Source organism: Aythya marila (genome assembly GCF_965140915.1).
Source record: "Aythya marila genome assembly, chromosome: 1".
NCBI lineage: Eukaryota > Metazoa > Chordata > Aves > Anseriformes > Anatidae > Aythya > Aythya marila.
The window spans coordinates 203,786,184-203,805,688 of record NC_139042.1 but is presented as its reverse complement, the minus strand read 5'-3'; the positions used below and the strand labels follow the sequence as shown (position 1 = coordinate 203,805,688).

Here is a 19,505-nt window from a genome sequence, read left to right as displayed (position 1 = left end):
AACTTCCCTCCTTCCCCCATCACAATACAGTCTCCCTGATCCTACAACTCCCAGTGTTGAGCAGGGCTGGGGGCTCCCTCCCAGTGCTGTACTGGTGAGCACTGGGAAGTTTAACATGGCGAAGTGCTGGGTCTTGCACTTTGGCCACAGCAACCCCATGTGGCGCTGCAGGCTTGGGGCAGAGTGGCTGGAAAGCTGTGCCGAGGAAAAGGACCTGGGGGTGTTGATAGATGCTGTCCTAAACATGAGCCAGCAGTGTGCCCAGGTGGCCAAGAAGGCCAAGGGCATCCTGGCTTGTGTCAGGAATGGTGTGGCCAGCAGGAGCAGGGAGGTGATTGCCCCCCTGTACTCTGCTCTGGTGAGGCCGCACCTCAAGTGCTGTTTTCAGCTTTGGGCCCCTCACTACAAGGACATCGAGGCCCTAGAACATGTCCAGAGAAGGACTACGAAGCTGGTGAAGGGCCTGGAGCACAAGTCCTGTAAGAAGCAGCTGAGGGCACTGGGGGTGTTTGGTCTGGAGAAGAGGCTCGGGGGAGAGCTCATTGCTCTCTGCGACTGCCTGAAAGGAAGGTGTAGGGAGCCGGGGGTCAGCCTCTTCCCACAGATAACTAGTGATAGGACCAGAGGGAATGGCCTCAAGTTGTGCCAGGGGAGGTTCAGGTTGGCAATGAGGAGACATTTCTGCTCAGAAAGAGCAGTCAGGCACTGGGACGGGTTGCCCAGGGAGGTGGTGGAGTCACTGTCCCTGGGGGTGTTCAAGGAAGAGGTTGGATGTGGTGCTTGGGGACATCGTTTGGTTTGGTGGGTGACATTGGTGGTAGGGGGATGGTTGGCCCAGATGATCTTGGAGGGCTTTTTAAATTTAATGACTCTATATTCCAACTGGGACTTGGCGAAAACACCGTGGCGGGGAGCGAGGCGTGATGGCGGCCGCTCCCTCCTCCCGCCGCCAGGGGGCTGTAAGATGGCGGCGGGGCGGGCGGCGGGGCGCAGGCGCGGCCGTCCCTGAGGGGAGCCGCGTCCCGGCTGCCTCAGCGGCCGGCTAATGGCGGCGCCGTGACGGGTGAGCGGCGGCAGGCGGGCCCCGGTCGGTTTTGCATGCCCGGGGAGGCCGCCTTCGGGCTCTGGGGGTGCCGAGAGGGAAGGGAGGGCGTTGGGTGAGGTGGGATGAAGGTGGCCGGCACCCTCCGGCTGCTCCCCTCAGGGGGGTGTAGGCCTGTGGGGGGGGTCCCTCAGGCCTCGGCCCCTGTGTGGGCAGAAGCAGCAGGCTGATTTTTGGTGTTATTGTGGTTATAGTGCCTGTGCTTGGCTTTCTGCCTCTTGTTTGGCACTATCCCCTCTTCCCTGTGGTACTTAGTGCCTTTTTTTCACCCCGTTTCCATTTGCATCAAAATATGTCCCTTATATGTATCCTTGCCTATGCCCATGTTTATAATAACCCCAATAATCCTTCCTTTTCCATAGAATGGGTTATTTTCTAGGTGAATTGTGTTCCACTGAGCCCTGATTATTCCCAGTCCTCAGCAGGATGAAATCGGCATTTATTTATTTATTTATTTATTTTTATAAATTTTTGCTGAGCATGCCCCCCTTTGGGAGTACTGTCGCCTGCATCTAAGATTTTTCACATAAATTTAAACACATCTAAGAGAGATCTATAGCAGAGCATGTTCTCTGAAACGTAACTATCTGTCACGTCTGTGGGAGCAAGGCCTTATTCTAATGAGCCTATAACATTTCACTGCAGAACATTTATCAGTAATGTTCGTTCCTGCAGCAAATTAGAAAGTTAAAGCTTTTGGCTGGAGAGAGACTGTAATCCAGGCCTAACAAAGGCTAAATAACGGCCTTACAGATTGTTCCACAGGTAACAGATCTCTGTTTGCATTCAAATTTTGTCTTTTTTCCTTTCATGTTAGGCACAGTATCAGACAAAGTGGTATATTTCATGTCACGTCATTGATGTTGTTATTTAGCTAATTGATATATATATATATATATATATATATATATGTACACACACACACACACACTTTCTGTGTTTGTTCAGTGTATTTGTGAGGCCATTGCATGCTGTGAAAACAGTTATTTAAAAATAATTTGGCAAAGAATGCTCTGGCAAGTATAGTTATTATAAAAAAGATATTATTTTTCAGCCTACACTGATGCAAAAAGTAGTGATGTTAACAAAGAGGATCAGAATGTTGATGTGTTTGTGCAGATAACTTTAATGTCAGGAGAGACAGGAATTGTTTTGTTTGGATCTGGAAGTCTTGTAGCTTGCATTGTACTTGATGTTGGATTTCGTGGGCAACCTCTAAATGTTGGCATGTACTACAGTGTAGGTTCAGAACTTGAAATGATTGATATCTAAAGCTACAAATGTAATTTTGGAAAGTTCCCGGCACCTGTTAACAGTTGAAGAGTATTCATTACCTTTTAAAAGAGTTATTTTTGCACAGCCTTACTTATAGTCTGTATGTTTGCTACTAAGCAGAAAAATGTTATCACTTGGAATTCTCTCTGGCTTGGAAAAAATATATTTAAAAATACGGTGTACAGACATATCCACAGTAGTAGTAACTATGTACTGGATGTAAGATTTGTTAAATAATCTGATTTATATGTTTGTGTTTTGTAGCTTTAAATTGAAGAGAAAATGTCACTTTACGATGATCTGGGAGTTGAGACCAGCGATTCCAAAACAGAAGGCTGGTCCAAAAATTTCAAACTACTGCAGTCTCAATTGCAGGTGAAGAAGGCAGCACTCACTCAAGCAAAGGTATAATCCCTTTGTAATTTCGCTTTCTATTATTAAAACTTCTTTTAATAGGAGTTCTTGACCTTAGGATGCTGATTTGGGGTAATTTAGGATTTGTCTATCAGTTTGTAGCAAGGAGCCTAGCAAAACAGGTGGGGAGAAAACAAGATGCCTGTTTCTTGAAGTGTGTTCTAGGACGTCTTGCAAGACTAAAATTGAACAAAGAAGTGATGTGTTTGCTGTGAGCCTCAAGTCTTGTTGCTTGGAGTGCCAAAAGCTCTCTTTAACTTTGAAGATAATGAAATTAAGCTGCCTTTTTCTTTTTCCAGAGTAGATAAGGGTCATAATGCACTTGGTTGTTGTTAGTACTGGTTGTTGGTCGTTCTTTGTATTTGTATCAGTTGTTACTTACCTATTTGCCTCATTTTATGCTTGTTGTTTTAAATGGGTTTAGGTGCTAATGTGCAAATTGTTGTGCTTTGGAAATTTTTGCAGAAAATATATCACAGAATCATAGAATTGCCTAGGTTAGAAGACACCTCTGAGATCGCCAAGTCCAACCTCTGACCTAACACTAACCAGTCCTCCCCTAAACCATATCCCTAAGCTCTACATCTAAACCTTTTAAAGACCTCCAGGGATGGTGACTCCACCACTTCCCTGGGCAGCCCATTCCAATGCCTAACAACCCTTTCGGTAAAGAAGTTTTTCCTAATATCCAACCTAAACGTCCCCTGGCGCAGCTTTAGCCCATTCCCCCTCGTCCTGTCACCTGGCACATAGGAGAATAGACCAACCCCCATCTCGCTACAGCCTCTTTTAACGTACCTATAGACAGTAATAAGGTCACCCCTGAGCCTCCTTTTCTCCAGGCTGAACAATCCCAGCTCCCTCAGCCGCTCCTCACAGGACTTGTTCTCCAGACCCCTCACCAGTTTCGTAGCCCTTCTCTGGACTCTTTCGAGCACCTCCATGTCCTTCTTGTAGCCAGGAGCCCAAAACTGAACACAGTACTTGAGGTACAGCCTCACCAGAGACGAGTACAGGGGGACAATCACTTCCCAAATATCAAGTGTACAAGACAGAAAAGGAGTGCAAGCTAATTCTTTGAGCTTCAACTATGACAGAGCCATTTTCTTTTTGTTGCTACAGTATTTCACCCAGTTTCTTTAAACAGTGTTGATTGTTTGGCTCATGTGAGACACATCTATGTTTTCTGTGGTCTGTAGGGTCAAGAGTGAGATTATTTAATTAAAAAAAATAGTAGTGGTACAAATACAGAATAACGATCTAAGCATAGCTTTTTTATTTTTTTTCTTTTCCTTTCTTGGAATTACTCCTAATTTATGTCACTAAAGTTGAGAGCAGGATTTTGTTGTTAGTTGGAAGAGCCTGCATGAATGAGATGTGAAATGTCTACTCCTAGGTATTTTTTTTGTCCACGTATCTGCAGATAGAATAATAATAATAGTAATAGAAGAATAGGATCGGACAATTGAAAATTCAAAATAGTTTGATGCATTTTATTAGATGGAAAGATGTGACAAACACTATAATTTGTCTTTAGAATAATTCTGAGCCCCTTCTTAAAAAAAATCCACTGGGTTCAAACTCATCTGAAGAGAGATCACCCAAACTTCTGACACGTAGTTTTAGTCCTAGTCCAAACCATTCACTGTATGTTCTAGTACATATGCAAGCAAAGTTTGATCCCTCTCGCTTAAAAAGGGGAAGGTCTGCGCTGGTTTAACTGAAGCTTGCTTTGAAGTATTGCATCAGATCTGTATTTGTGTACTAGTTTTATAACCATCGTTGGCAAACATCTGGCTTTGAGCTGAGTCGGCCTTTGCCACCACTAAAATATGAAATAAGCTAAGTTAGCTACATCAGAAATATTTTTTAGAAATATTGAGAGTTACTGTATGCTGGTAAGTTTAAAATAAATGATATATCGAGCTTTGCACAGTGAAGGATCTGATACTGGTTTTTATCCTTTAAAAGAGAAATTGGAGAAATCAACTTTAAGTATATAAATAAAGCTGCTTTTTAGAAAGCTATTTTGTTAACCTTTTTGGACATTTTGTATTTTGGTAATTTTTTAGAGTCAGAGAACAAAACAAACAACAGTCCTTGCTCCAGTGATAGACCTGAAACGAGGCAGCTCTTCTGATGAGAGACAGATTGTGGACACTCCACCTCATGTAGCAGCTGGGTTAAAGGTAAGGCCAAGGCATATAAAAATGCATCTGTTAACAGAGTTTTCTGGATTGCAATTATTTGATTGCGTTTTAGTTTTGAATTGTCTTTCCAAGTGTTCAGAGAAGTGACCAATTTCTGAAATTGGTTTCTTCTGCTTGGAGGATCTTAAATGAATTAAAGTCGCAGTTTGATATGGACTTCCATATGATACAGTGTGAAAGTACCCAGATGAAAGCGAAGTTAAAACATTCTTCCTAGCATATTTCTGCTGGACAGCTTCAAAGTATTTTGCAAAATGACGCTTTGGTCAGATAAATAATGAAGATTAATTGTAATTGCACCACTGTTGTAACTAGACCGTTATAAAAATAGTCATTAAAAACAAAACAAAAGCCACCTATTTTTAAAGTGGACTTTTCATGGCAAATAATTCAGAGAAACTTCTTCCCTGAAACTTCTTGAAAGGTGATGGTTCTGAAATAGTTTTTCCAGATAAAAGGAGAACTATATGCCTACCTTTGGTATTGTATTAGTAGCAGATGATGAAAAAGACTGACGTTGCACGGGAGGACCCCTTGCAGACAGTTGCAGCAGCAAGACACGTTTTCTAGTATGAATATTGAAAAATTCGTGTCCATGTTGATTTGCTGCTGCTTTGTTTGATGCGGGGATTCTTTCTTCATGGAAAAATTTGAAGTGGTGATAGACTAGGTGAAATGTTTTGAAATAAAGCAAAGATTTCTTCTAATGGCAGTAAGATTGGGATATTATTACTTCCATTACAGAAGTTAGGAATTGAGTTCTCAGTGTTGGGAGTGAGAAGGAAGCGTTAAACTTTGTATCCAACTAGAAGTCGTTTTCAAATCTCACCTGAAAAACATCACTGCTCTCCCTTTTCTCTTGTAAGGATCCTGTACCAAGTGGTTTTTCTGCAGGAGATGTATTGATTCCTTTGGCAGATGAGTATGATCCTATGTTTCCAAATGATTATGAAAAAGTAGTAAAGCGTCAGAGAGAGGAACGACAGAGGCAGCGTGAGCTGGAGAGGCAAAAGGAGATTGAAGAAAGAGAAAAGTAAGGCTTCTGTTTTAACTCGTGGCATATTGACTGTTAAGTTAAGAATAGTTATCTAAAGATTGATATTTGTTTTCGTTCCTCTGAAGAGTTTCAGGGAACTTTTGAAAAGATTTATTGAAAAATATTCTATGCTTTCAGATACAAGCAAAATTTTTTTAATTAATGTATTTTAATTCTTTTGCTAAAGTCACCTAGCATAGCAAAAGTCATAGGATTTATCATGTGTACATCCTCTTTGTCTTGTAATGGGCAATCTGAAAGACACTTGCCAAATTCATCTATATTTCCTGTTTTTCAATACTAGTAGCAGTATTTGGGTACTTCATCAATATCGGACCATGACCTCACAGATACTTTAGAGTATTTGATGTCAGTATAACCTGGCTTCAGAAATACCTTTCATTGCTCATCATGATAAACCATTTTTTCTGCTTTTACATACAACAGACAGACGAATGCATTTCAGTTTTAAAGACATAGCTACATAGCTTGCACTGTCTTTGAGAGGCATAGTTTCCTTTTTTTTTTTTTTTTTTTAATATTCTACACTCAGTTTAAGTAAGTTAATTGTATATTTATTACTCTTGTCTCTGGACAAAAGAAAATGCTACTTATTTTTAAGCATTTCAGTGCCCTTTCCCTGAAATAAGTAATCTTTTTAATCTTATTAAAGATGTTGAATGTAGACTCAGTGTCCTATTGAAATAGGTGGTGAACATCTGTCACCCTGACAATAAGATACTACTTGTTCATTTTAAATGAAATTAATAAGCAATTTAATCATGGTATGAATTGCCTGAAGTCTGTTGAGTTAGAGGAGGCATATTCTGTCTCCCTGCATAGACTGTGGAAGTTAATATTTCTAGTTATTTGGCCTCTTCTGTTATTTATGATCTTCATTATTCTGGTAGAGGAGGAGTGCTCAAGGCTCTGTTGTACTTCTTTCTAACTAGCACACAGGATATTAGAATTCTGGGTTGGCATTTCCACAGTTTCAGTGCTGATTGCTATTTAGTCAAGACTGTGACTTAGTATATGCAGGGTGATTCTTTAAGGTCTCTGTTACCTTCCTGTTGCTTGTATCCAACACCTCTTAATTGTAGTCATTCAGTCAGCGTAGTCAATTTGGACTAGATTCACTCATATGCTTCCTCATTTCCCTATGTTCTCCTTGGCTGGCTTGCAAGCAGAAAATAATCTTCTTGCTTTGAATCCATCTTATATTTCAGAAATAATATTCTGTAAGAATAAAAGCAAAAACAAACAAAAAAAATAAAAGTAAAGGTGTTTACTTACAGCGCTGTGAAAAACATGTTATAAAATGCCAATTAGAGTGTAACTGTATCTCACACAGCAAGTGGTGGTATCATGAATTAAAGCAGAGTTAACTTTGATTGTTTCTTATCCTAACTTATTGTGTCTCCTAGAAGACGTAAAGACAGACATGAAGCCAGTGGGTTTTCAAGAAGACCAGATCCAGATTCTGATGAAGATGAAGATTACGAAAGGGAGAGAAGAAAAAGAAGTAAGGGAGTTGTTCATCTTATTCATGGGGGGAAAGAAAAGGAGAAATATGGGGAAGTTCGCAGTCCTGTATTCATCTCTTCTCAGCTGAGAGGTGTGCTGTTACTTCTGAGCCTTTAGAATAAAGCATTTTATTACATCATAACCATTTTAATACAGAAAGCATTTTTTTCCCATGGAAGGAGACATCAGTTTAATTATTTGTGGGGAAAAAAAACCCTATTCACACTTTGTTGATACCTGTTTTAAGTTTCTGTATGGTGTAGCTTCCAGGAAAGAAGGGAAATACGAGATTTAATCAGGCTATGGGAATCATGGTTGAGTTTTCACTGTTAGTGCTCACCATTCCTGTATTTATTATCTGAATACCCTTAAAACTGGTTAGCAAGATGTGGATCTGGGTAATGACGTATCTTTGCATAAACAAATTTTGTTCTTTTTAGCAGCAAAGTTACCGTAAATAATTCAGCTCTAGTTTTATTTTAGAAAAGAAAATTTCTGACAAAGGACATTTAAAACATGCGCTCTACATTGGATGTTTGGGACTACATTAAAATATTGTACACTAAAATAGGAAAGGGGCTTTGTACTGTGCTCTTACGAAAATGTGGTTAATCTTGCACAGACTATCTTCTTCATTTGGCTTAATTGAACAGTTTTAGTACTGAAGGTTTGTTTCCTTTGTAGTCTTTAATTCTGAAATCCTGCAGAGTATGTTTATTATAGATACCATACGTAGTACATCACAGCAGTGTGATGTTGTCTCCTTGGACGTGCCTTTCGTTTGTTTCTAGTTATTAACTTGAACTCCTTGGTTACAGAATCACAGAATCACAGAATCTCCTAGGTTGGAAGAGACCTCAAGGTCATCGAGTCCAACCTCCAACCTAACGCTAACAGCCCTCCACTAAACCATATCCCTAAGCTCTACAGGTTGCTGCTTTTCTCCTTACAGTGATGCATGTTAAGAGTTGGCTGGCAAGGAGCCAGCAGCTGTGTTAAAATTCAGTGAAGCTATTCCAAGCAGCAGAACCTAACCATACAACCATGTTCTCTTCTGTTTTCTTCATAGGTATGGGAGGGGCTGCTATTGCACCACCCACTTCTCTTGTTGAGAAGGACAAAGAACGTAAGTACAACAAAACCCTGTTCTCTAAAATCTAGTAGTATCGCTTGATTATCACTCAACCTTCTAGTCAGTTAAGTCATCCTGCAATTCTTGTGTGGTTCTTTCTGGTCCAAGGACCTGTACTAGTTGCTTGTTGTTGGGGGTAGGCTGTAAGGAGCCTGTGATATTACTGTTCCACATCTCTGTTCTAAAGGATAGTTTCTGTATTGCTAGAGAAGTGTTTTAACAGGCTGGTCTATTGTAACCATGTTTAGTTGCTCACTGAGGCTGTTAGCAAAAGAAAGACGTGGAACTGTTGGAGTGGGTCCAGAGGAAGGCCACCAAGATGATCAGAGGGCTGGAGCACTTCTATGAAGAAAAGCTGAGAGAGCTGGGGGTGTTCAGCCCGAAGAAAAGGCTCTGGGGAGACCTCATTGCAGCCTTCCAGTCCTTAAAGGGGGCTTATAAAAAAAGATGGATAGTGACTTTTTACTCAGCCAGATAGTGATAGGACAAGGAGGGGTGGTTTTAAACCACAAGAGATGAGATTTAGATTAGATGGTAGGAGAAAATTCTTCACTCTGAGGATGGTGAGGCACTGAAACAGGTTGCCCAGAGAAACTGTGAATGCTTCATCCCTGGAAGGTTCAGTGCCAGGCTCGATGAGTTGTTCAGGGCTTCAGGTCAGATGGGTGGTGCCCCTGCCTGTGGCAGGGCGGTTGGAACTAGATGGTCTTTAAGGTCCCTTCCAACCTGAGCCATTCTATGATTTGTGATGTAAAAGAAATGTTGCAGATGGGTTTCTTTAGGTAGGCTAGAAACCTCTGTGGTACAGAGAGATTTTCTCCATTGTCCTTTGTTTTAGGGGATACTTTATGAATGCTTTTTCTAAAGGGGTCATGCACTACAGACACTAAATTGTAAGTTTTCGATGGATGTGTTATCTACTGAAGAGTTTTGTCTAGTAGGGTTTCTATTAATGAGTTCAGGTTGATGGCTGGAGTTGTCCACTAGATGGCATAATCTTGCTGTAAGAAGAAAACTGCTTGTTTGCATGTCTGATTATTTTACATTTTTAAATATAAAACATGCTGTTTGTTATTTTACGTTGTTAAAAATATTAATGAAAATGCACCTAAAAGACTTCCCTTTGGAAGTCCAGATTTTATTTAAGAGAAGATTCAAATAAAAAATGAAGCTTGGCAGAGTAAGTGAATGATACAACAGTGAAAGTATTTGAAGTGTGTAAACACTAAAAACAGAAAGATCATTTTGAGTCAATAATTAAGAGCAATTGAGTGGTGTCAAGGAAAAATAAATATAGGCTGGAAATGGTAGAAATATCGTAAGGGGGAGAGCTTTCAAAAAGTGAGATGATCTCACAAGGAAATCTTTGTGCTGCTTGTTACTCGACACCCAAAGCTAGGCTGGAAAAACCTCAGAAAATATTGCTGTAGCAGAAGTCCCATAGTCCAGTCTGTCTGCTGCTTAAATAAGGATTTTTTTTCCTCATATGGTGTTCTCAAACTTCACATCTGACATATTGGAAAGTTACAAACACTAGTTCTCAAGAAAATAATCTATAATGAAGTCAGTCCATAGATACATTTCAAAGTGTGTTCTGCATACTTTCTTTAGTGTTCTGTAGATTTTTTGTTGTGGTTTTGTTTTTTTTTTTTTTTTTAACTTTTTTTCAATTCGACTTGTCAATGGAAGATAGTACAATAATCTAATCAGTATGATATATATGTGTGTGTGTGTGTGTGTCCATCCCCCAGGAAAAGTTTCATTTCAAAAATTGTCAGTAAGATCTCTTAAGACTGTACAAATATTTTGCTTTGAATTCTTTTTTTTTGAAAGACTGATTTCTCCTTTGTGTAAATGTACAGTGTTCTTTTCTTTGCAGCCCTCAGGCTCCAGGCTGTGTGCATTGATAATTTTTTTTGTCATAATCATGTTCTGATGAATGGAGCTTTAAGTTTGCTTGTGCTCTGTCTAGATAAACTCATTGTAGTGCAGGTGGCCTCGTAATGTTTCTTTTTGCCAGTTGATAAGTAAGAGAGTAATGCATGCATTATAGACTTCTGGATACAAACTCATTCTATGAGGGAAGTCCAGAATAACTCTTTAAATTTTGGTTGGTGAAGGGGATAGAGAGGGAGAGGAAGGGAGATAGAGACAGGGGGATAATAAAACTGAACATGCAAAGAAAACATTCTTCTGATTTGGATATATGTGGACTTTGTCAGTATTAAAGGAGAAAAAAATACAATTTGCAGTTGGAGATCTTTCTGTGAGTTAACTTGAAGGTACAGTGCTGTACTGTTCATAACAAATAGGTAGTTCAGCATATTTTAGTGAATAATCAAGCATCTCTTTTCTTCAGCTGTAGCATCATTCCCATTTGAAGAGGAGTCAAGACCTCGGGCACCATCTTCTAAAGCAGCTATTCCTCCTCCAGTGTATGATGAGCCAGACAGACCTCGTTCCCCCACGGGACCTAGCAACTCTTTCCTTGCTAACATGGGGTAAATGTTTGACATGTTTACGTGCTGTGGAAAAAAATATTAGGTGGTGGAAACCAAAAGTTAGAATACTTGTCAGTAGAGAAGAACATAACCTACTGCATGCATATGGTTAGTCTGAGTGCGTGTAGTCCTAACTGACAGGATGCAGAAAAAGCAGTGGATTTTCTTGAATTAGAGAAATGCATTGGAGGTGGCTGTGTTCAAGGCTGTGATTTTAGGGCAAGTCTTGGAGCCACATTCCAATATGAAGTGTTTATGGCTTGTACAAGCCAAGCTAATGTAGTTTGCAGGAAAGCACAGATGGCATTTCAGTTCCTCTAGGTTTCTTTTCCAGCTTTGTCCTGAATTTGTTACATACCAACAGGCAAATCACTTCAACTCTGGTTTGTGTGTTTGTTTCTTCCAAAATTCAAGGCATATTTGCATGATTGTGGCAGCAGCTGTGGCTGCAAATCTGTCTGTTCAATTTTTTGCCTTGGGTTAGCATTGTGTGCAGTGCTTGTGTTACTACTGTGGTGGCAAAGTCAAAATTACAGTTAAAAGCAGCTTCGAAAACCCATTTGAAAGGTGTAGTGGTTGGCTATGGCCCTCTCATCAGTCATATTGGGTGTTGCAGAAGTGCAGCCTCATTGATCCAAACTGCATGCAGGAGGAACACAGCCCTAAAATTATGATTTATTACATTATTACACTACATTTCTGGTTTTGGAGACAGTTTTTCATGCAGCTTTTTTTAATGGAAACACTTTTTTTTTTTTTTTTTTAACATTGCTCAGAAAAATTATAAATTTTTCTGTGATGTGCTGGTGGACCAATTTATCTATTGTTACTGCCTCTAGTTAGCTCTACCCTGGAGCCTGCACTTCATTGAAAGAAGTGCTGAAAATATTACCTAAACTGTCTTATTCTGACTACCCAGTTGGCTGCTGCTTATTCTGCGACTCAGTGTCTTGACCTTTAAGCATTGCATAGACAGACTTTTTAGCTTTTTTTTTCTTTAATGGGCCTTTGTATGTTTCATATGGTATGGCTAGAAAATGGTTATGTAGTCATTGATGTGATGTTCTCTGTGCAGCGTGCGTATTGGTAAAGTGGGAGTGACTGAGAGTAGAATATTGACTGTGGTGTAAACTACTGCACCGTGACATTTCTTTTATGCCTTGGCCTGTTATGGTCACCAAAGAAATGCCAACAAAGATAACACTTTTAAATAGATGAGGGAATCGTTGCCTCACAACTCAGAAAGGAGAGACATGTAAATTAATACTAAGAATATCCGGGTTGTCATAGGAAGGGCTAGCAAAGCTGTGTACTTTGGAGCTTGTGCAGAGTTCAAAACAATAGATAGTAGGAGTAATCTAATGTGGGAAACAGATGGTTCCTCATCTGCCTTTTCTCTCAAGCTTTTGATAGCAGCCACTGACAAAGATAAGAAACTGAGCTAAATGGGCCTTGTTGTAATATGCTGCGTGACTTACTGTGGAGTTTATGATGTTGACTTGCACTGCTAATAGGAGTTTGGTTGTGTTTGGAAAAGCATAAACAACTTTTGAGTATTTGAGCACTCTTGAGAAAAGCAATGGTGATGTTCTTGTGAGAAACCTTTACTAACTGATGCTTTTTCTTTTTGCAGAGGGACAGTAGCTCATAAAATCATGCAGAAGTATGGTTTCAGAGAGGGTCAGGGGCTGGGAAAGCATGAACAGGGGCTGAGCACAGCACTATCAGTAGAGAAAACAAGCAAGAGGGGTGGCAAGATCATTGTTGGCGATGCTACAGAGAAAGGTAATTTTGTCCTGTGCCAATAAGTTTGTAAAAAAAAAAAAAAAAAAAAAAAAAGAGGTTGGGGAAATAATAGCTCAGGCTCAGTGGGAGCTTCTGTATTTCTGCTTGCCATCTGTCCTAGCAGAAAATACTAGTTAGTTGGAAGAATGACTCCTGTTCCCTCCTGTGGAAATTTATCTTTCCTGGGGGTGATCTTCTATTAATTATTTTATCTCGTTCTCCCCTTCCCTATCAGCTGTCCTCCTTCAGTATTCAGAAGCCTGTCTGTACCTTCTCTTCAAGGGATGATTCCGCTCTGCTTCTCTGGCTTTCTCCATATCATGGGCATTAGATACTGTCCTCGTTTGCATGCTGTTGTTGGACCTAGAGACAACATTTAGGCTTACTACAACAGCACTTCTGCCTTAGCACAAGTGTTGGAAGTCAGGAGATCTGTTTTTTTGGTTTTGTTTTTTTTTTAGTTCTTAGTGGATCTCTTGCAATTTTGAACTTAGGAGTGACTTCAATGAAAGAAATAGTACATTATCTGTTCTCTGGAGCAATGTTTTTTCTGCTTATTGTCCTTCCAAGTAGCTACAAGTTCTGGAAGACTATTCCTCACCAATATGAAACTACATTTATTGACTTATTTCACTGTTTGGTAACACTAAGATTTGATAAAAAGGCCCCATGTGAGCTTTAAATCTGCTTCAGCCTTAAATTATTCCATGATTCACTTTACTCTTTTCATAGCAGATGCAACCAAGAAAACGGATTCTAACCCGTTGACTGAGATACTGAAATGCCCAACTAAAGTGGTGTTACTAAGGGTAAGTTGTGAGTGAGGGGTTGTGTCTTGATATTTTCAGTGTACACAACTGGGTTAAATGCTTAAATCTGAGCTCCTATTACAGCAACTGTACAAGATTGGACAATTCTGTCCTGCACCTACATAGTGCTCTGTGGAGAAATATGCCTCCCTGAGATACAAGTTGTGACTATAAATCAACACTGATTTAGATTACACCATGACCACGTCACAGTGTCTCAGTCCTAGGGAACGATCTAGCCCTCTGGCAATTGACAGAATGGTTTTTGACCTGGTAAATACAAGCTTGGGGAATTCATGTTCACAGCTGCATGCATCCGTGATCTGTTGACGTAACTGTCTCTTCAGACAACATCCAATGGGTTGTTTGTTGTTTAAACTTTCAGAACATGGTAGGTGCTGGGGAGGTGGACGAAGATCTAGAAGTTGAAACAAAGGAAGAATGTGAAAAATACGGCAAGGTTGGGAAGTGTGTCATCTTCGAGGTAAGAGATGGTTTCTCTGGCTGCTCCAAAAGTGAATTGAGTATCTGTCTCACAGGACTGGCATGCTACTGCTGTACAGAAGGGGCATAGATAAGAAGATCTCACAGGGTTATTTGCTCTGTAGTGATTCTGTATTTTCAATATATGTACGATACCAACTTTTTATGTCAGAAAATGGGCAAAATCCCCAGGTGTTGTGCTTTTGGAACATTTTAGTTCCTGCTGTTAAATTAGTCTTTTACTTTGAGTTGTTTATGGGATTAAATTGTAGAAGCTTCTCAATCCAGTTGCTCTGAAAGATTTCCTTAGAGAAGGGGGACAAAAATTTGGTAGTATTCAACCTCCTGTTGACAACAGGAGAATTGAATTATACCTACTTATTTTTGTTGTGTTCTTCTCGCTACTTTTGTGAAGAACAGTAACGTAAAACAATAGTTTTCTTACGTTCTAATCATGTTTTTTTTGTTTTTTTTTTTTGTTTTTTTTTTTAGATTCCTGGTGCCCCTGATGATGAAGCTGTAAGAATATTTTTAGAGTTTGAACGGGTTGAATCTGCAATCAAAGGTAGGTTACTAAATTGTGTCATGAATTGCAGAGTTAACTTCCTCAAATAGATTAAACAGTCCCACTCATTAAACTGTTTAGCTAAAGAAATTTGTAGTTTACTGAATTGCTGCTTGCTGACCTGTTTTTGGTTTCAATTCCAGCTGTTGTGGATCTAAATGGAAGATACTTCGGAGGCCGAGTGGTGAAGGCTTGTTTCTACAACCTGGACAAGTTCAGAGTACTGGATCTGGCAGAGCAAGTTTGACTTTAAAAACCTATCTCAAGGTGTCACTGTTTTGGCAATCATGTTTTCAGCAGTAGGCTGGGAATAAAGAAGAGAAAGCAGCTTTCCTAGCAAACTGGAAACAAGCCTCATTGAATGGATTTTTCGCATTCGTTGTGACTTCATTTTTTTTGTAATATAAAGCCCTTTGAAAGTAAGATTCACGTCTCTGTGTTTTTGAATTGCACAATTCTGCTTACTGCTCTGGGAATCCTGTGTTTTTGAGCTTTCAGATGACTTCATTCTTTTGAAAACCCACTGCTGAGGAAATGCTTTGTCTGTATTCCTGCTTTCCTTGTTCTGGTGCTTCATCAGAGAGTCCCTGTGCTGCATCCACAATAAGTGGGAAGCTTTGGAAAAGGACTGTGTGCTATCATGCTTCTCTTTCCTGATGATATCTCTGAGTTCCAGCCTTGCTCGTAAGTCCTCCGCCTCTGCACATCAGAGTGATTTGGGGTCGTTGGACAGTTGGCAGCTAGTTTGTTCTCTCCTGACTCCAGGATAATACTTCCTATGCCAGAATGGAGAGCAGAGTAACAAGAAATGAGTCTGTATTTCTTCCCAAATCCAAAGAAAATACACGTTTAACCCAGGGAAATGGAAGGAGGAAGGAATTTAAAATACTTAACCATTTGAATCGGAATGAGTGGACTGTTAGCAGATGCTCTGTACTGTCAGGCAGTCTTTGCTAGAAGTATCCAGAGTTAACTGACTACAGACTGTCATTGAAATGCTATAGGTAGAACTGAAGCTCATTCTTGTACCTGGCCAGCTGTCAGATTCTCACTTCCTCTGATGTCATGTGTAGGTAACTAATTTTTGTATAATTGTTTCACACCTAAATAGGAAGCAATGGAAGAAAATTCTCTTAAGAAAATCCGAAGAGTGGAAGAACTAAACTTCTAAACACTACAACTTCTCAATCTGATGTAAAATAACGCATAGCATTCTGCTCCAGGTTTTGTGTTCGCTTTTTGTTTGGGAACAATATGTGACTAAGAAGTGGCTAGGCAATGGTGGGGGTCGTCTCTGCTCCATTGCATCTAGAATTGCCACTGAAATTGTACGGATATTAAAACGGAAGAGAGCTCTGAGGGTGTTCTAGCTGTTTGGAAGTTGATGCTGGATGTCTTTTTCCTGTTATACACATGTACTGGGGGGAGGGGATATAGACCTGTAGTTGATCAATGCTGTGAGTATCTCCAGTTACTGCCCTTTTATTAAGTTTTGGCTGCAGATCCATATGGCAAACCCATGGTCTTGTTTTCCGCTTACTTTGTCTGTTTGTGTTCCAGCAACCTCTGTACAAACATTTGCCTGTAAAACAGAAAACGATTTTTAAAAAAAACCTTGTATTTTACCTACCGCGTGTCAGCTTCCTTACTGTCCTCTTCTGTTGCCTGCCCTCCAAGTTGGTCACTTCTACAACGTGTGTGCTGTTGGCACTAGCTGCGGTCCTCCACTAGAAAAACCTCACTGCAGCAGAGGTGAAGAACCAGCCTGACTAACCCTAAAACCACAGGACTTGGGGCAATAACAGAATCCACACTATGTTACCGACTCTGCTGTCAGTTTTCTATTTGAGCAACACATTAAAGCCCTTGCTACTATGTAGGAAAATGAAGAAATTAGCCTAATATGAATTAACATGGATTTGCTTACAAGAGTCACGTAATTTGAATGTCACGCTGCGGAAAGTTACCCGCTGGTAACCCATTTAGTGCGATCTGAACTTAGCTTGAAATATGACTTGGCTTTGAGCAACATGATTTATTTACAGCTTTTCTTTCAGCAAACACTCCTGTTCTGAGTGACTAGCCCTAAGCATTTCCTGAGGTATACAGACTGTTGTTTTTGTCTTCTAATTAGCTGTTCTACCTTTTTCTCTGTAATACCAGCTTCCAGTTTAGTGTGTTTGAGGTCATCTTTTGTCTAGGATCCGATTTGCTGGCAAGCTCTGTAACCATTTAGTTATAAAAATCCTTATTGCCATTGACTAGTGACTAATACTTATCACTGGAAACAGAGGGGAGGTGACTTATGCTTTAGTGATTTGCATAGGGGAGAGATAATTCTTTAAATAAAATATTAATCTGCACCATGGGGTCACTGAGACAGCTTACCTCGTCTCGAGGCATTAACAGATGCACGTTGCCTTAGTTTTGTCTCCTTGTAGGTATTTGTTTTGCTGGTGCAGTACAAACACGTGATGTTGGAGCCTGGTTTGTAAGCAGTTGTCCTCTAGGTGCTGCTACAGTAAATGTAAGCACTTACACGGATGTGGAAACTTGACAAGGATCAGACATGCTGACTGGGGTCCTTAGGCAGATATTTGTGATAAATAAAGTAGTTTGTAGCAAGTTCTTTCTTTCTTTCTTTCTTTCTTTCTTTCTTTCTTTCTTTCTTTCTTTCTTTCTTTCTTTCTTTCTTTCTTTCTTTCTTTCTTTCTTTCTTTCTTTCTTTCTTTTTCTTTCTTTGGATGTACATTCTTCCACTTAACTAGTTGATGTGCTATCTCAGGCTTTGCTAGATAAGGCTGTATCTCTCATGCCTTTAAAAATTTGCATCTGAAGTCTGAATTTGCTTCTCTACTTCCTGCCTCCTCTGGAAACTGTTGTGAGTTTTTTTTCTATTTGTATTTTCTGTTTCTATTTTTTTCCATTTTTTTCCTTCCATGGTTCATCAGCACCCTCTCAAAAAACTCAGTAGCACTTAATTCAGAGCTCTTTGCTACACCCACAAAGTTCTTTCAGTTGTTTCTTTGACTTTTCATTCTTGAAATTATGTGTCCACCTTTTTCTGTAAGGTACATTGTAAACATAACTTCCTAACTGTGGTCTCAAGAAATAATATTTTTATTTCTTTTTGTCTTTTATTTCTCCAATATATTCATTTCTCTTCTGATGCCTTTAAAAGACCATGATTACAGAAAATGAAGAGAATGGTGACTTGTAAAATGATGCTTGCCTTACTGGCACTATAGTATTGGTTATACTGCTTCAGGTGATGTCTTTGGTATTTTTCAGGCCTGATTTCCTAAAGTTAAGCTTTAATTCCCAGTTCTAAATACCCTTGTAAATACTCTCATTCTCTGATGTGCTGAATAACCGAATCTCCTCCCAGGCTAAGCACACGAGCAGTTCATTACTTCCGGGGAATCTAGATTAGATGCTACTTAAGGGAGATTTGGCAGTGTCCTGATGCTAGCAGCAAGCTGGGAGGGACGTGTGGGACGTGTCAGCTGGGAGCTGCGCAAGGTGCCCCTGGTGCGTTATCCACCCTGAAGTCTAAAGAGCAGGGATTTGCATAGTGCCATAGCCATTCCCTGCCTTTTTCTTTTCCGAAATTCCAACAGCAATTGCTGTTTTAATAGCAGAAGCACTGCCTTCATGCTTTTGTAGTCTTTATAACCTCCAGGTTTCATTCCCGAGTGCTATTTCAGAGCACATCATTAAGAACACGGGTTATGACTGCGTTTTCTTATGCGCCCTGTTCTGTATTTAGCCTGTGTTGAATTTCAGCTGTCAATTTATCACTTGCCCACTTGCTGTCAGACTGAAGAATCCCGATGCGCTCACAGGGAACATTTTAAAGTTTTAAATTACTATTGTCAAAATCCAAGCCTGACGTGCTAATATTACATGAAAGGTGAGAACTGTTGCCTCAAAGAACCAGGAGCTGTATAAAGAGCGATCCAAAGAGGGAGCGAGGCAGGTAAAAAACCTTGCCCGAGGTCGTGCAGCAGGTTGGTTGCAGGGCTGGGATTACACCCTATTGCCCTGCACTTGCAGCTGTGCAACCAAATCCAAATTCCTCGTGGAGGAGCTGCTTTTTATTTTGAGGGCAGGAGGTGGTGAGGGTTCTTAGCCTTCAACTTGAGACGCTGAAGCAAGTTCAGCTAAAGAAGAAAGTCGAATGATGCGCTGTCCTCACAGCACGTAGTGCAGAAAGAGGCCCTGAAGAAGACTTGGATTCATCCTATGTTAAATTTAAGGCAGTAATTTGTTAAATTAAAGATACTGTTTTTTTTTTGTTTGTTTGTTTATTTGTTTGTTTGTTTTTTCCAAAGTTTGTTAAAATGGAGTTAGGCTTTATGATGAGCTATTCCTTTAATTACCCAGAGCTCATGAAAATGACACCCTTTGTACTTCTGAAGCATATTTCCTGTGAGACAGAACCGTGATAAAAATAGTAAAATAGTAAATGGCTGTTGATTTTATAGAGGAGGTTGAGATAAGCCATGCATCTTGGCAGCTGCTGCAGGAATGTCAGCCACAGGACCAGGAGGCTGAAATTCTGGGTCCTGCTTACTCATCTTGAAACCATGCATCCTGCAAGTAGTTCTGCCTGTGTGTTACTCATGAAAAATGGGTGAGTTGCAGCTTATCTCAAGTTGTGAAT

General features: G+C 40.1%; 1 protein-coding gene across 4 annotated transcripts; it reads left to right on the top strand.

The window, feature by feature from the left end:
- The first annotated feature begins 996 nt into the window (after window positions 1–996).
- Window positions 997–17,860, top strand: RBM17 (RNA binding motif protein 17). Of its 4 annotated transcripts, none has more exons than XM_082751640.1 (12): window positions 997–1,063; window positions 2,642–2,782; window positions 4,864–4,980; window positions 5,868–6,034; window positions 7,468–7,562; window positions 8,634–8,690; window positions 11,056–11,197; window positions 12,831–12,982; window positions 13,715–13,791; window positions 14,177–14,275; window positions 14,767–14,839; window positions 14,983–17,860. In XM_082751640.1, the coding sequence occupies exons 2-12, from the start codon at window positions 2,660–2,662 to the stop codon at window positions 15,084–15,086; spliced, it is 1,206 nt and encodes a 401-aa protein (XP_082607766.1). In that variant the 5' UTR covers window positions 997–1,063; window positions 2,642–2,659; the 3' UTR covers window positions 15,087–17,860. The 4 variants fall into 4 exon arrangements, with proteins under 4 accessions (XP_082607766.1, XP_082607763.1, XP_082607765.1 ...); XM_082751637.1 differs by having other exon boundaries at window positions 7,465–7,562; window positions 14,983–17,105; XM_082751639.1 differs by having other exon boundaries at window positions 7,465–7,562; window positions 13,718–13,791; window positions 14,983–17,104.
- The last annotated feature ends 1,645 nt before the right edge of the window (window positions 17,861–19,505 follow it).